The sequence below is a fragment of the Gymnoscopelus microlampas genome (genome assembly GCF_963454915.1).
Source record: "Gymnoscopelus microlampas genome assembly, chromosome: 3".
Taxonomy (NCBI): domain Eukaryota; kingdom Metazoa; phylum Chordata; class Actinopteri; order Myctophiformes; family Myctophidae; genus Gymnoscopelus; species Gymnoscopelus microlampas.
In genome coordinates this window covers 8,589,251-8,606,603 of record NC_139940.1, presented here as the reverse complement: position 1 = coordinate 8,606,603, position 17,353 = coordinate 8,589,251, and the positions used below count along the sequence as shown (strand labels likewise).

At 38.8% G+C, this 17,353-nt stretch overlaps 1 protein-coding gene across 3 annotated transcripts in view; it reads right to left on the bottom strand.

Annotated features, from left to right (window-relative positions):
• Window positions 1-14,218, bottom strand: part of LOC311038413 (zymogen granule membrane protein 16-like) — a 28,953-nt gene extending 14,735 nt beyond the window's left edge. The window contains exons 1-5 of one of the 3 annotated variants that reach the window (XM_084047928.1): window positions 14,133-14,214; window positions 12,791-12,875; window positions 12,485-12,608; window positions 11,428-11,566; window positions 10,195-10,608 (exon numbers count right to left, since the gene is read on the bottom strand). In XM_084047928.1, coding sequence (XP_083904054.1) covers window positions 10,426-10,608; window positions 11,428-11,566; window positions 12,485-12,608; window positions 12,791-12,854 — 510 coding nt within the window. In that variant the 5' untranslated portion in view covers window positions 12,855-12,875; window positions 14,133-14,214 and the 3' untranslated portion in view covers window positions 10,195-10,425. Of the gene's footprint in view, window positions 1-2,683; window positions 2,811-3,294; window positions 3,377-4,158; window positions 4,283-10,194; window positions 10,609-11,427; window positions 11,567-12,484; window positions 12,609-12,790; window positions 12,876-14,132 lie in introns of those variants that run through there. The other 2 variants (XM_084047929.1, XM_084047930.1) reach the window with 2 other exon arrangements.
• Window positions 14,219-17,353: the final 3,135 nt, after the last annotated feature.

Genomic DNA, 17,353 nt, shown 5'->3' with positions numbered 1-17,353 from the left:
CGAAATAAGTGAATATAATAAAGCCATGACGTTTGTAGTGTTGATTTACACCACCATAATAGTATTTAAAAGAAGCAATGGCAGACCTACAAGCTGTAGAGCAGTTGTTGATTTTCAGAAATACTCAATAATGAAGAGTTCAAATATTGTATGAGGGAGGGAATCTTAAGGATTAGTTGAAGTAAAAAGTTCTCACTCCCCCAGCTTAAGTTGATGAGTTATTAGTTGTGTTAAAGTCCCCTTTTTGCTTTTAAAACACTTAAAGGTCAAAGGTCTCTCCAATTTAGATAGGAACTAAGTCTGCTCTGGGTTTATTTTTTTTTATTTTTTTTGTGTGTTTGTTTTGATCCCACAAAGTCATGATTAAGAGTGAAGTGTTTTTCTGTATTCATTCATCACTGTGAAATGCCCCTTTGTTGTTTTTGTTAAAAGACTAGTGACATTTGGTCCACGTTTGAGCTCGGTTTAAAGAGCTCACCATAAGCCCTAGTGTAAGTTAATTGAATCAGTCGTAGTTGTATTCACATAGTTGGTCTGCCCCACTAGGTTTTGGAATGTTTTCACAGAAGACACGTTTGTGCAGTTAGAAGAAACGCTAACTAAATTCCTCTGGTTTCACCCTTTTTCCCTCCCACATGTGAGGAGTAGCCCCCCATGTCTCCTGGGGCACGCGGGCCTCTTGCACTAAATGAGTATTTCTACTCAAGTTCAGCTGGTATATTTACTTAAGTAACTAAGTAACTGGGACAAGTAAAATGAGAAGGAAAGGGAAACAATGCCCCTATGCAAGTGTTAACTATCAAGGAAGCGAAACATTTGTTCCCATGAGACTTATCTTTCATTTGTTATGACTGCCTACAGTCTCTCAGGCCCCATTTCTCACTTAGTTTTGTACGTGATAAGAAGTTTGCAAGCATTGTATAAGTGAATAGTTATTATTGAATTGAAAGTGTTTGAAGTAGTTTTAAGACTTATATTTGAAGTAAGATAATTTGTTAATCATTATAGTGGCTCCGTGATGGTGCGGTTCTTAATTAATTGAAGTATAATTAGACATGACCATGTATGGTCATGGCTAAACAGGAGGGAAGGTACACCAAGGTACACCTATTAAGCAGCATTTCCACACCAACAAATTAACACTTACAATTTTCAAAAATAAAAATGATACTAAACAGTTTTGCATGACAATTGTTGTTTAGTGAGAAGTTGAATGACACTGTAAAATTAAGGTTGAAGAAATTACAGGGCCCAAATCCTTTTGAAATTGTTAATGGTAAAGAGTTTAGACTCCCAATCAAGGAAGAGAACGTAATTCAGGAAGTACAAGATGTAGATGGAGGGAAAAGCTGGCTGATTGGTCTCTTGTCAAAGTGCCAATAATCTGTCAGAATTCCTCTCTCTCCGCAGGTACAATCAGGATTGGAGCCTGGTGACCTCGTCCTGCTAAAAGCCATCAAGGAATAATCCGAGGTGCGATGGTCCCTACAAGGTCCTGGTTGCCATGCCAACTGCCATAAAGATCAAGGAACGTGCTACGTGAATCCACAAAAATAACACAACCTGGTGCGGACACTGTCGAACATTAAGCGATGAGGTAGCACCCAGCGGAAAGATGGGGCCTAGCGTTTAGAGCTGGGTCAGATCTAAGGTTGGAAGAAGATTTCATACCCCCACTCACAAATCCTTGTTGCACTTAGAAAGAACATTGAAGCACCAGTGGACTTCGGTTGTGGTTTTTATTATTATATTTTCCATGTATATTTTTTTCTATGACTGTATCATGTATTTCTATTATTAAATTGACTCGCAGGACAAGGAGGAATGCTGACAAAAAAAGGTTTCTCATCGACTACACCTTAATGCCTGGTACACCATGCTCACGGAATCGCCAAAGCTAATGATAATGATGATTGTTATGTCTGTACACACATGCCCACGTATGCTACACACCCTACTTTCCATGCTGTTCCACTGACTGTTCGTGAATATCAATGTCTCGAGTTGCTTCTCACCAGTGTGCCTTGGCTAAATGATACTGTAATCAATATGCGCTGCAATAGCCTGCCATACCCAATTGACGCCCCTGAACTTAAGACACCCATCCACTTGTTCATTCATTACTGCTCTGCACATGTACTGTATGTGTCAACTAAATGCATAAAATGTGATGTGGGAAGGATTAATTTATGAGACGCATATTTACTTATTAGATTAGATACTAATTAGATATTAGATACTTGGGTACTAATAGATATTAGATACTTTTACTTAGATACTTTTTTAGATTAGACACTTGTCATTTGAAAACTTGGATTTGAACATTTTCAAGTGGCATTTCTTCCTCGGCCTAGTGGGAATGTGCCTGCAACATTTCGGAAATTGCATGCTGTGTTCTATGATTTGAGGCATTTTGTTCCAAACGGACCACTCCTGCAAACTTTGGAAGCTAAAAATAAAGGTCTATCACAAAAAAATATACATATTACATCAGATAAATATAAGTAAATAATAGTAAATAATAACCATAAAATATCTTCTAACTAACACCCTGATAGCAGAACTACAGAAATGCATTGCCGTGTGTTGTGAGCTTGTGTCTGCTAAATGCAGACATTGTCTCAATACAGGAAAACAATATGTTTCTACTGTTGACAAGTGAACTGTACATACGTATACATACCCTGTGATTTGGCAGTTATAGGCCTCCCAGACCCTGATGGCTGTGATGTGTCCCTCCCCCTTGGTCTGGTAATAGCTACCTGACCCTCTACCCACTGCTAGAGAGTAGCTGTATGTCCCGTTGGTTGCTGGAGAAACAAAGAGAGAGAGAGAGAGAGAGAGAGAGAGAGAGAGATGGGGGGGGGGGGGGGGGGGGAGAACGAGAGAGAGATATTAACATCCATCACTCACCGAAGATGACATAGGTTATGTGTACATTACATTTACACACATACATTCTGTACTGTGTTTTATATAAATATGTTTTCTTTTCTTTTTTAAAATGTCTCTTTTTCTTTTACAATAAGTGCACATGTATGCCATGTCAATAAAGCTAGACTTTGAATTAATAATAGATTATTATTATTAATAATAATCATTATCTATATTATTTAGGATTGAATGAATTGCATTCTCTCTCTCTCTCTCTCTCTCTTTCTCTCACACACACACGCACGCACACGCACGCACGCGCGCGCACACACACACACACACACACACACACACACACACACACACACACACACACACACACACACACACACACACACACAGTATCTAGTTACTACTCACGTTTGGCCCATGCTGAAACCAGCAACACAATCACAATCACAGACAGTTGAACCACGGCCATGCTGTTGCTGAGTTAATGACACTGGAAAGAGAACATGAAATTATTATAAAGTTATTAACAAGTACATTTTCACTATTGTGAAAATACACACAAGAGGATGTGGTATATTGTGATTATAACGGCTACGTATGTTGTTGCCTTATTAAACACCTACAGCATTCTACCATAGCCTCCTTTCGATTATAACAATAATTCACGCAATTACAAGATTTCACCTCAATTTGTACCAAAACCTCTCAAACGTAGACTGTCTATGTTGACGGCATGTAGTATTTACAGTGTATATATGTGACTCTGAATATTTGGTATGGACATAGAAAACAAATTATCTAAATAATTCCTATATAGGAAAAATACTTTTCCTTTTTCCTTCAAATCCTTTTACAGTCACATCTATCTGATTTCACTCAAATTGTTCACAAATATTGAAATTCTACAATCTGCACTATACAGTACAGTCAGTCAAAGTCACAAAGAGTATGTATCAACTGAGATGACAGTAAAACATGTCACATCAACGTATTTCATGCCGCCTCTGCAGCACGACCAGCGCTTCAGAATAATTTAGATATGAAACATGAATGCAAATGTATTCCATTGCAGCCAAGCTGTCGTAAATGTTTCATGTTTCCTCAATAAAAACAAAAATATGGAACTGAGAAGAGGTCTTTTGCAACAAACAATCTAACTATTAAGCGCGAGCACACATACATGTACGCTTGTGTGTGCGGGTTGCATACAGTACATTGCTTCTTAATGTCATGTGAATAAACATTCTATTATATTGTTCCCTGCATGCTTACCTGTCTGCAGCCAGTCTGTGAGAACTCAAAGTCAGTCCAGTGACCTCAGTCTGTGCTGTAACTGATCATAGAAATCACTTGTCTTTATATATGCTCTGGTAAGTACGGGGTCCTCCTCCATAGTATTATCTGAAGTGTCTGAGATTCACTGGTAGTACTGGTGTTACTGGTGTTTATTATGTTATTAGACAAGAGCTGTAGATTTCTCATAAGGAAGAAACAGAGGACTGGTTTTGAATGCCAAGAAGGCAATGAATTACTGCTGTGGTGAAATTCCTGGTTAATAAAATATGTAGTCACACTCACAACTTTAGTTAAAGTGTTCCTGTAATAGATGTCATATGTCCCCAGCGAACATGACACACATGTCTTGGTCATGTCCCCGCCTACAAGGCTACTGGACTGCTATTTTTGCTGATGCTTGGAACATAGAGCAGTCAGCGTGTGCAGAGATGGCGTTGTTTGGAGTTTTATCAGAGGGTTACAAGGGGGTACAAAGCAAAATCTTACCTTTGTATCTGTATTAGCAAGAAGAAGGATATTATTGGAGTGGAAGTCAACACTGGCCCCTAAATCATCTGTATGGCTTAAAGACCTCATGATGTATCTAAATTTGGAGAAAATAAAATTCAATCTGAGGGGATCACTGGGAAAATTTGATCAGGTATGGGGCCCTATGATTAAACATAACTAAATCGAAGACGCTACAGGACAAATAAAACAACTACCACCATCAACACGTTGACAAGCTCTAGGATAACACATGTTAAAGGGAGAATGTTAAAGTTTTTTTTATACACACTCATGTACCGTGAGGGAGTGCCAGGAGGGATAGCGAGGGAAATCATAATTACTATATGAACTGAATAATTTATATTTATTATAATTTATTATATGTTTTTTCTTATGAGTTATGTTATTGTCTGTATGTTGCATGTTATATGTTGGACCGGGGGTGGGGGGTGGATGTAAGGGCACCCAAAAAAGAAATACTTTTGACATCTTATGGCTATTGGATACTACTTGTCATACATATTTGATGACAGCTTTATAAATACCCGGTAATATCACAGGGTTAATTGAGGACTTTCGGGTCCATTTGGTTACTTCACTGGCTGCCCATTACATCCAGAATAGATTTTAAAATACTTTTAAGAACTTTTAAAGCATTACATTGGCTGGCCCCACACTATATCTCTGAGTTATTGCATCCATATACAGTGTGAGATCTCTCAAGTCCTTTGACAAAGGCCTTCTGGTTGTATCTAAGACCAGACTCAAAACGATGGCTGATATGACTCCCACTCAGTGGAACACTTTAGTTATACAAAATGTCATGTCAGTTGACTGTTTCAAGAGTTTGTTAAAAGCACATTTGTTTCGTAAGCACTTTGTCTTGTGAAGTTTTACCTGACTGTGTGCAGGTTAAGGTTTTTGCTTTTATACCTTGATGTTTTATTGCTCTTGTCTGTGCCTTGTTTTAACTTGATTGTTTATACGGTGGTTGTACAGTACAGCACATATGATACTGACATGATGCTGACCATGATACTGACCATACAGTTGTGCCACACGTTCCTGGTCCCTCCCCAGCACAACATATAAGGGCAAGGGCCGGGGGTCTCCCTCAGCCATTGGCCAGCTCAGGTGTGGCTGGTCCCAATCAGCCCAGCTGCTCCACATCACCATCAACAGGAGCTGCCCAATATCAGCTGCTGAGAACCAACACCGGGCGCTTGAGTAGTATCTACTGTGGTCAGTTTAACCGACTGTTGTATACTGTGTCTCTAGTGTGCTGTAGAGAACTTCAAGATTGTAGATCTGTGTTTTTCATGCTATCCTTGTTCTCTATTTTGTTCCAGGCTCCCTCTCCTCCTCAAACCCAGTGTCCCCCAGCTCCACCACCACTCCTTCCACCCCTCTCCTTGGATTTCTGAAACCTCCCACCCTCCACCCTCCTCAGCAGGGACACTGATATTTATAAGCTCTAATGGGTGCGCAACCTGGTACTGCTGCACGCGTGTGCATGTGTGCCCCAGCCGGATAATTTACTTTTTGGGGGGGGTTTTGTAACTTTATTTCGGTTAATTCGGTTTATTCAGTGTGGAGAAACAAAAAAAAAATATATATATATATATATATATATATATATATATATATAATATTTATTTTTTAAATTTTTTGACGAGCGTGCTCCTCATTTCACCTGGGTGCTTTAGCCCCGAGGCACCCACAGTATCGGCGCCCTTGCTCCTCAGGATCTCCTCTCATGCTCCCTTAACTGACTTCCCCAGACGTAACTTGTTTTTGAATAAATTCCTTTTACTCCTATTCCTGTCTCTGTGTCTTTGCCTTTGGGTCCCTGGCACGTTTGGCTACTCGGCACCGGTCCAGCCTAACACATGCAAGTCAGAATTTTAAAGTTTGCACATATGAACAATTTGTTGCAAGGACACAAGCCAAGCTTTACTAAAATAAAAGGTAAAAAGAAAAGAATGAAAATGGGTGTTGTGATAAAGAATCAAGACAAGGTTAAATGAGACTTAAGTTGATAGTTTGATACAGTGATTCAACATCTAGAACTTCTTGGAATCAGAGCCAATCACGCCCCAGTGAGCTCCGATGGAGGTTATTCCGCAGCTGTAATTAAAGGGTTAACTCTTGTACAGGCTCCACTGCTGTACACCAGTATATTGATGAAGTTAATATGACTTTGGTTTTGCTTTTAAATTCCTCTGTAAACTACCGGTAAGGTTATTACGTCAAGCAGCAGATTTCCCAGAAGGAAGAAAATGAGGACATGGTTTTGACAAAGTGAGCTCTGCTGCTTTCATTGGAATGTGTTGGAATGGACAGACTGGATAGGCTGGTTAACTACAGACAATAGCCAATGATGTACAATGGTTCATTGCACTCAAGGCTTACCAAAGATTGAGCTAGGTGTGAGAGGCCAGCATAATAGTCCAGCACAAACAGCGTTTGTATTCACGTTCATAAAATATGGAGACTTTAGGATGAAATAAATGATTTATTTACATAGTGAAATAAGAGTGGACCTTTCGGTCCTCAGACCATCAAAACTGTCCATGTGTCTGCTAATATCCCAGATGTTTTTATAAATGTTTGATTGAGAAAGGTACTTTGTGTCATTGTCTGTGGGAATGCCAAAACTACAGTTCATCTAAGCGTTAAACTAACTTTATACAGACAGCAAACCAGACTAAAATCTTGGACTTTGGACTTCTTCAAGCCAGGAGAGTTGTCAGTTGTCACGCTATGTTGAAAAACACAGATGCTCCAACATTAAAGATGAGGCAAAAGGAACCCATGAGCTGTATCGGTCTGGAAAGACTAACGTATATAGTTAGGGTTAGGGCACGTTCCCACCGCACTTTTATTTTACCTTTGGGGCGGAATCTGTCAATGCAAATGCGTGGATTCTTGGAAAAAATCAGCAAGACCATGAATCCACGCATTTGCATTGACAAAGCATTGGCAGATTCCCCCCCAGAGGTAAAATAAAAGTGTGCTGGGGCCGTGCCTTTAAGCAGATTCTTTTTTTTTTTCCGTCACTTTTTTTTTAATGTCCAAAACAAAAGCATACCAAAAAAAAGATAACTGCTAGATTGGGATCATTATAAGCTATCATCTGTTTCAGATTACCTTTCCAAAGTCCTCATCACTATTACAGTTCTTATGCATTATCCATTTTGTACATTTTTCTTCCATTTGCGTCTCCTGTAATCTCAGGCAGTGTGTCAGTGTCTTGATTACGTATATTTCCTGTACCAACTCTATTGTTCCTGGTTGGTGGCTCTACCTTACCCCATTTCCTTGTGATGTTTTTCTTACCTGCCGCCAATACAATTTTGACCAAATACCTGTCCTCCCTTTGTATATTTTCTTCCAATAAATTACACATAGGATACAGTCCATTCGAACATCATATCTCAGTATCTTTTGCATTTTATTGTGTATCATTTTCCAAAAGACTTCTATTTTATGACATTAACAAAACTTGTGTTGAATGATCCACATTTAACTCTCCACTCTCTCTCCAACATGGAACCTGTTTGTGTAAATGTTTACTCTTAATCTTTGGTGTTATAAAGAATCTGATCATTTTTTTCTTCTAAGAGAACTCCCTCCATATCCGCTAATTCGTGGATGATTGATGCATTTTCCAAATGTTCGTCCAATCATTTTCTGAAATCTTCCATTTTGATTCACATTTTTCTATTATACTCAGTTGAGTGTTGTTACTCATCAGTTTTTGGTACATTGCAGATATAATTTGGACCTCTATTCCTTTGTATATTAATTATAATTTGAATCACAAATCCTTGATATAATGATCCCTAAGTTGCAGGTACCTATAGAATTCATGTTTACTTAAATCGTATTTATCACTTATCCTTAGAACTCTCAAACTGCCCATCTTTCACCAAAGTAGTTGGTTTGAATTTGCTATCGAATGCTACCCATTTTAATACATTGATATCCTCCTTTATCCTATAATTATTTAATTATTTTAAACCATATTTCTAGAGTAAACAATATAATTGCATCCATGTAACTTTTTATTTTCTTAAATGATTCTTTATCTCCTATAATGTTCTGAATTGGGTGATTATCAAATTCTCTTTCCATATCTTTCCACGTTGCTATATAATCAGGATTAATTACACCAACATACTATATAGCATATATCTTAACTGGGCTGCATACAAAAAAAAACAAATTTGGGAGGCTCATCCCCCTTCCATCTTTTGGCAGCTGGAGAGTTTCAAACTGCACTAGTTGAGGCCCCTTTCCACCCCATATAAATCTTGATATTGTCCTGTCCCAAGCTGTAAATAGAACTTGGGGGACCTCTACTGGTAAGGATTGAAATAAATAATCCTTACCAGGATTTGGAGAAATGTATTTTGATGCTCTCTATAGTTGAAATCTAATGCCAGTGTAGACTTTCAATGTGTTTTTGAATCTCCTGCTACGTTTTTGTATAGTTGGCTTTGTATAGTGTGAATGTTTTTTTTTATGATGGTTACTCCCAGGTATTTAATTTTCTTTTGTTTCAAATTTAGTAATTGGTTCGACTCAAGACCCAAAAGAAGGTGAACTGTAATGATTCAAAATGTCATCTATAGAATAGAAACCCCATTCAAACTTTAAAATGTTCATCCTAATATGGACATTTTTGCCTGAAAAGGGATCTTTGAAATGTTTCATTGTTTTAGAATAGTACTCCTTCAGAGATTTATAATGGAGGTCGATGGAAGATTTTGGGACCTCAAAAAAATACTTTCACCTAGAAACTCCATTCACAGTTCAAAAATTCCACCTTACTGTGGGCATGCATCCTTGAGATGTTTTACTTTGAAATGATTTGTAGTTTTTGAAATATTTAACTTTAAGCACCCAATGCAAGAACCACTGTGGTGCAGTGGTTTAGATACAGTGCTTGTGTAGTGGAACGCAGTGAGCTGGGATTGAACCCGAGGCTCCCACTCGCCAGTCCGACGTGTTACCAGTCATGCCAATAGGGCTGAGCCCGATTGGCAGGTCTGTTGCACGCCGGTTCTTGGCTAATTTGACTGTGGGGGCTACAATCACCCCCCCGATCTTTGGAGCGCGTCCTCGCGCTTCACACTTCACGCCGCGGACCACCGTACACGACGTCCCTCATGTCCCTCACGCGAGGATATTACGCTCCTCGTCCTGCCGACTACGCCAGATTGTAGTGGAACGCAGTGAGCTGGGATTGAACCCGAGGCTCCCACTCGCCAGTCCGACGTGTTACCAGTCATGCCAATAGGGCTGAGCCCGATTGGCAGGTCTGTTGCACGCCGGTTCTTGGCTAATTTGACTGTGGGGGCTACACTTGTAACCAGAAGGTTCACAGTTCAAAACCAACTAGGACATTTTAATGTTTTTTATATTGGACAACATAGTCCAACATAACATGGCATTTCTTTTTTAAATGTCTTTAACAAAAAAAAACATAGAAACAGAAAGATACACACATCAAATAGCTCCCGCTAAAAATATTTTTAATTTTAAAAAGTGGTAAACATAACAAGGGAACCATCACAGTCAGAATTTTTTAAGTTTGCACATAATATGAATATGGAACATTCTTGTAAATATGAATATGGAACATTCTTGTAAATGAAAACTAGAGTTTTAAGATGGGTGTTGTGAAGAACTAGGTTAAATGAAACAAGTTCATTTGGATGGTTTGATTCAGTGATTCAACATCTAGGACTACTTCTTGTAGTCAGAGCCAATCACGCCCCAGTGAGCTCCGATGGAGGTTATTGCACCACCATTATAGCGTCCACTGACAAACAGCAGTTGAGCGTCAGGGTGATCTGGGTAGAAGTTGAAGGAATAGCCAGTGGGCTGACCAGCTGTCAAGAAGCGGCCCCTGTTGGTCACAAATTGCACCTGCAAAAGAAACAGGAATTAAAAGGTTAACTCAGTATATTGAACTGGTGTAGGCTCCAGTGCTGTGAACCAGTATATTCATGAAGTTAATTTGACTTTTGTTTTCCTTTTAAATTCCTCTGTAAACCACTGGTAAGGTTATCACTGTAGTATGATCAATTAGTATGACCCTATGTAGTATGACCCTGCTTGATCATACTACAGCGTCACACAAAAGCATCAAAAGTAGCAGATCCGCAAACTTGAAACGCGGTGTGAAGCAACGCGTTTTGAGCTTGTAGACGATATATTACATATACCATGCAAACAGAACCACACAAGTTTCTGTGATATCCTCATAAACTTTACATGACCATCATACACACTTCATTTTTTGTATTTTGTGAAAAAGGAAAAGAGCTAGTTAGTACCCATAATCTATGGAAACATACCCAATCTGGATAGGTTTATCCATAGCAATGTGTTTGGACTGTACACTACACAGTGTGAGTGGCATTTATAATGTATATAACAATGTAATAATTGATGTAGTTCTGACCAAGGTTACGGTAGTTTTGAGTTCTTCATTAATTTTTGTCTTTATTTTGTTTTGTCTTTATGTTTTCAATTTCAGTTTAGTTTTCAACCAGGGCTTGCTATATTTTGTTCTGTTTTTGAAAAAAAAGGTTTAGTTTTAGTTGCGTTTTTTTGTATTAGTTTTAGTGTTAATTTTAGTTTTTTATTGTACTATGGGGTAGTCAGGGACGATATTCAAAAATCTCAGAAAAATAGTGAAAATTAGTTTTAGTTAGTTTTGTAACTGATGTACGCAGTTCTGACCTGATAGATGTAGTGGCTGGAATGATATTTCCCAGAAACCTGAACAATGGCCTCCCCATCACGCAGCTCCATCTCTAATGCGGTGCCAGAGGTACGGCCGACTACCGGACTCCAGATGCCATCAAACTGAAACTGCATCCTGGATGTGTGTGCGTGTGTGTGTGTGTGTGTGTGTGTGTGTGTGTGTGTGTGTGTGTGTGTGTGTGTGTGTGTGTGTGTGTGTGTGTGTGTGTGTGTGTGTGTGTGTGTGTGTGTGTGTGTGCGCGCAAGAGTGAGAGAGATTTAGAGTGAGAGAGACTGAAGAAAGCAGGGTTGTTGCCAAATGTTGTCAGATTCTGTCAGCTTTCATTAAATAAAAAAAAGAGGTTAAAACATGGAAGTGTAGTTCAGGTTCAGAGAAAACATGACAACATTGAGTTGTATGTATGTGACAAGTTTTATCACAAGAAAAACGCTGAACCCTTCTACTTGTTCATCCATTACACTTACTGCTCTGCATAAAAGACTAAAATGTGATGTGAAAAGGATTCATTTATGAGACACATATTTACTTATTACATTAGATACTAATTAGATATTACATACAGTACGTATACTAGATATTATATACTTATTAGATTAGACACTTGACATTAGCAGATTGCAGGATTGAACAGGAGAGATCTTATTGCATTGTCTCTCTGAATGCAGGCTACAAGTTTCACAATTTGTCTAGACTCTAGACTTCCGTATCAGTAAACTCATCTTCATAAACATCTGGCCTGTGCCTACTGTATGTGTTCTTTGTACCTGATCAACATACCACACAACCTAATGGAACTTCAGGGCTGGTTCTTATACATCTATTCTATTTTTAACCTGCTGTTAGTCTGGTTATTGCCTGATTTCCTGGATCTGGCATGCAGAAAATAGCTGAACCACAGAAATGAATTGCAATGCTTGTAAATTGACTATTTTTTGTAAATTGACGGCACCGGCTTCTCTTCAGCTTTGTGTCTGCTACCTACATTGTCTCATTACAGGAAAACAATACTGTTGACAAGTGAACTGTACATACCCATAGATGAAGGCGTTATTGGCCTCCCAGACCCTGATGGCTGTGATGTGTCCCTCCCCCTTGGTCTGGTAGGAGCTACCTGACCCTCTACCCACTGCTAGAGAGTAGCTGTATGTCTCGTTGGCTAGAGAGAAACAGAGAGAGAGAGAGAGTGAGGTCTGTGGTGTCATTTCAATCAACATTTGAAATATCAATATTATTTACACATTTACAAACACACACGCAAGCAAGCACGCATGCACACACGCACGCACGCACGCACGCACGCACACACACAGAGACACACACACAGCGTCTGGTACTCACACATTGTGGCCCATGCTGAAGACAGCAAAACAATCACAATCACAAACAGTGAACCGGCGGCCATGTTGTTGTTGAGTTAATGACACTGGAAAGAGAAGATACAATTATTATAAAGCTATTAACAAGTACATTTTAAATATAAGCTTAGAACCCATTTGATTAATCAAATTAAACAATTCACAGAGACACACACACACTTACAACCTTTTCTAATAATATTTATTTTTCTCTATCATTCATACTGTGTATCTATTATTGTTTTATTTATGTTGCCAAATAATTTATGTTTGTTTTTTTATTGATTTTTATTTTTTTGTTGTTAAGTGAGGTGATATTAACTTTATAAACCCCACAGGGTTTTTTAAATCTCGCCTGCACATCCCAATCCAATATTATGCTGTGGTTTCAAAATTATATATTTTTTATATGCAAATAAATAAATAATAAATACCAAATATTGTTTCATTATATATAGTGCAGTAACACACAAGAGGCTGTGGTATATTGTGATTATATCACAGCTATGTATGTTGCCTTAAACACCGACAGTATATTGTCGCTATTGGGTGGACATAAGTCCAAAGCTGTTACTTTTCAGGATTCAAATTCAAAAATAGCAAAAAAAAAGCTGATCTATGATGCAATGCGTTTTTGAGCTTGTAGATCTGCTATTTATGCTGGAAAGTATGGACATAGAAAAATAAGAATCACATTTTTCCTATAGTGCATGTACCTTCGAATCTGTTTACAGTCACATCTGTCTGATTTCACTCCAAATTTTTGTACTGTAGAGTTGCTGACAACTCTACAGTAAGTCAATATACAAAGAGCATCAACTAAGTTGTCAGTACAATATTGTCACATCAATGTAATTCGTGCTGGCTCTGCAGAGGGTCCACTGAAAAAGAACTATAGAATAATTCAGATATGAAACATGAATGCAAATGTTATCTTCAATTTATCATGTTTCCTCAATAAAAGATAAAAAGATGGGTCTGAGAAGAGCTCGTTTGAAAACAAATGATTAAGCGCGAGCACACATACATGTACGTTTGTGTGTGCGGAAGGTATACCTTGCTTCTTAATCCATTAAGACCTGAGGATCTACTTATTCTACAAATGCCTTCTAAACCAGTAGTTCTTTCAAGAGTTTTCAAACATTTTCAAAAATAACAAATGCACAAGCTCATATGGTATATCTGGTATTTTTGAATAGCCAGCGCTAAAATAAAAGATTACACAGACGCTTTCCCGGTTTTAATAGGTTAATGTCACGAGAGTAAACAGCTCTGACTATTACATTGTATTCTATTGTATTCTATATTGTTCTGTGCATGCTTACCTGTCTGCAGCCAGTCTGTGAGAACTCAAAGTCTGTCCAGTGACCTCAGTCTGTGCTGTAACTGATCCTATAAATCACTTGTCTTTATATATGCTCTGGTAAGTATTGGTTCCTCCTCCATAGTATTATCTGAAGTATCTGAGATTTACTGGTAGTACTGGTGTTACTGGTGTTTATTATGTTATTAGACAAGGGGCGTAGATTTCTCATAAGGAAGAAACAGAGAACTGGTGTTGAATGCCAAGAAGTCAAATAATTACTGACGTGGTGCATAGCCTGGTTAATAAAATATGTAGTCACACTCACAACTTTAATTAAAGTGCGCACGCACACGCACACGCACACGCACACACACACACACACACACACACACACACACACACACACACACACACACACACACACACACTGGTACTCACACATTGTGGCCCATGCTGAAGACAGCAAAACAATCACAAACAATGAACCGACGGCCATGTTGTTGCTGAGTTAATGACACTAGGAAGAGAAGATACAATTATTATAAAGCTATTAACAAGTACATTTTAAAGATAAGCTTAGAACCCATTTGATTAATCAAATTAAACAATTCACAGAGACCCACACACACTTACAACCTTTTCTAATAATATTTATTTTTCTCTATCATTCATACTGTGTATCTATTATTGTTGTCTCCGCCAGGAGAATATGTTTTCGTTCTCGTCCTTCCGTGTCCACCAAGCTAATATTGGTCAAGCTTCACGTGACACTTGACAATATGTGAGCAGGTCTGGTGTTTTGGGCATCAAGTCGCCCATTGACAAAGACTAGAAAATAGCTTTTCTAACTTTTTTTTTTTTTTTGTGATTTTCGTTTTTTTTCATATTAACACAGTTCGAATGTTGAAGATTTACTGGTAGTACTGGTGTTACTGGTGTTTATTATGTTATTAGACAAGGGGCGTAGATTTCTCATAAGGAAGAAACAGAGGACTGGTTTTGAATGCCAAGAAGGCAAATAATTACTGCCTTGGTGCATAGCGTGGTTAATAAAATATGTAGTCACAACACAACTGTATTAAAGTGTTCCTGTAATAGATGTCATATTATGTCCCCAGCAAACATGACACGCATGTTTTGGTCATGTCCCCGCCTACAAGGTTACTGGACTGCTATTTTTAAACACCTTGCTGATGCTTGGAAGTGTTTGAGATATTTAACTTTTAAAATGTATATCTGAAAATGTTGGCACCTCGCTGTTCCTTCTCGCTGTTCACATCTAAAAAAAAACTAAAAAAAACTTTCACCTAGAAACTCCTCCATTCACACTTTTTACAATTCAGCTTACTGTGGACACACATTCTTGAACTTTTTACTTTGAAATGTTTTGTAGTTTTTGAGATATTTAACTTTTAAAATGTACATCTGAAAACTTTGGCACCTCGCTGTTCCTTCTCGCTGTTCACAACTAAAAAAAAACTAAAAAAAACTTTCACCTAGAAACTCCTCCATTCACACTTTTTACAATTCACCTTACTGTGGACATGCATGCTTGAGATTTTTTCTTAGAAATCATTTGTAGCTTTTGAGATATTTAACTTTAAGCGCCCAATGCATTGTCAATGCGGCAATGGACATGGGGGACGTGGGAATGACCCATCACGTTCATGTAATGTCAATGTACAAAGCTTAGTGTGCTTGTCTACTGTCATTACCATTTGTTGTGGTATAGACTCTTACTCGATAGCCATAGAACCATTTACAGTTATCGTTCTTTGTGTGGAGGGACAGCCCTCTACACTTATTTACATTTCACATCACATTTGTCATTGTGTAAAATGATCTAAAACACAGCATGAGCACTTGTTAGTGTCAGGTTACTTTTGGTCAAAGCGGGGATCGAATTTGCGACCTTGGGATCCATACTTCCCCTTCTTATAAACGCTAGTTTAAACATTTCAGTGCTTTTTGAAAATATTCGGATACATAATTGCTTGCAGCAGGATTTTACATGAAGCTGAGTTAGAAATGCATCCATTCCCTTCCTTTTTCCCAAAATGTTCACAACTTCTTTCTCTTTTCCCTCCCTTCACCCTCCTCCCTCCCCCTTCTCCCTCCCCGCCCCCCCCCCCCTTACAGTCCAATGTTCCCCAGCTTTAGCTCAGTCAAAAGAGCTCTTGGCTTCAGACCACAAGATCATAGAGACACACGGGCGGAAACCGAAGGCCTACAAATTCACGCCCACTTTTGAGACAGCGCTGCTACTCGGGGTCCGTTACAACGATGAACTGCAGCTCTCAATGCAATCTTTATGAGAGGCATTGTAAAATACCGTCATTTCATTGGTTAACTACTGAGGCTGTAGCAACTTTTTTGGTGTTCTAATAAAGTGTCCCATTTGTTTGATTTGTCCTTTTTAATGTCCCATATCTGTCATCTCGATATACTACCCACAATATACTATAATATACTCCATCAGTATGTCAAAACCGCTAGCATCGGAGATCTAGACTTTAAGTGGTCGCATGGTATATACGTCACGGACGCATCCCTTGAGGTTTTCAATACCCAGAAAACTGGCGAAAGTGGACGTTTTCAATATGTTTTGGTCATTATCTCTGGAATAGAAGGTCCAATCTGCTCAGTTCAAAGCTTGTTGGGTGCGTGACGTTGAGGACATTAAGCACGCAATGACACATTTTCGGGTTATTTGTTTGTTTTTTTAGGGGAGGCGAGATCTTAGTTGGGCAGGCGACCGCCTGTCCTGCCTCTACAGTGTACACCACTGGTCGGCGCTCGGCGCTCGTAAAGACAGTGATGTCACTGAAATGCGATAACTTGTCTGTCTGCAGTCTACCCTCTGCTGTGTTAACATTATGGGTAACTCGTTAAAGTGGCAAATTAAATGTGAAACACATCAACAATAAGAAAACAAGAAGATATGTTGACAAAGACACTCCATACATTTGGAAACATATTTTTATTCAAATCAATATCGTCTCCAGTTAATGCAGGATAATTTTAAAAGTAGGCTAATTCTCATATCCTCTCATAGGGAATGCATTGAGAGCTGCAGTTCGTCGTTCTAACGGACCTCGAGTAGCGGCGCTATCTCAAAAGTGGGCGTGAATTTGTAGGCCTTCCGTTTCCGCCCGTGTGTCTCTATAGGATCGAATCCCAGCACAGGAATTTCAGCATCTGAGCAATCTGGCTCCCACGGGTCTACTATCTTTTTTCGCC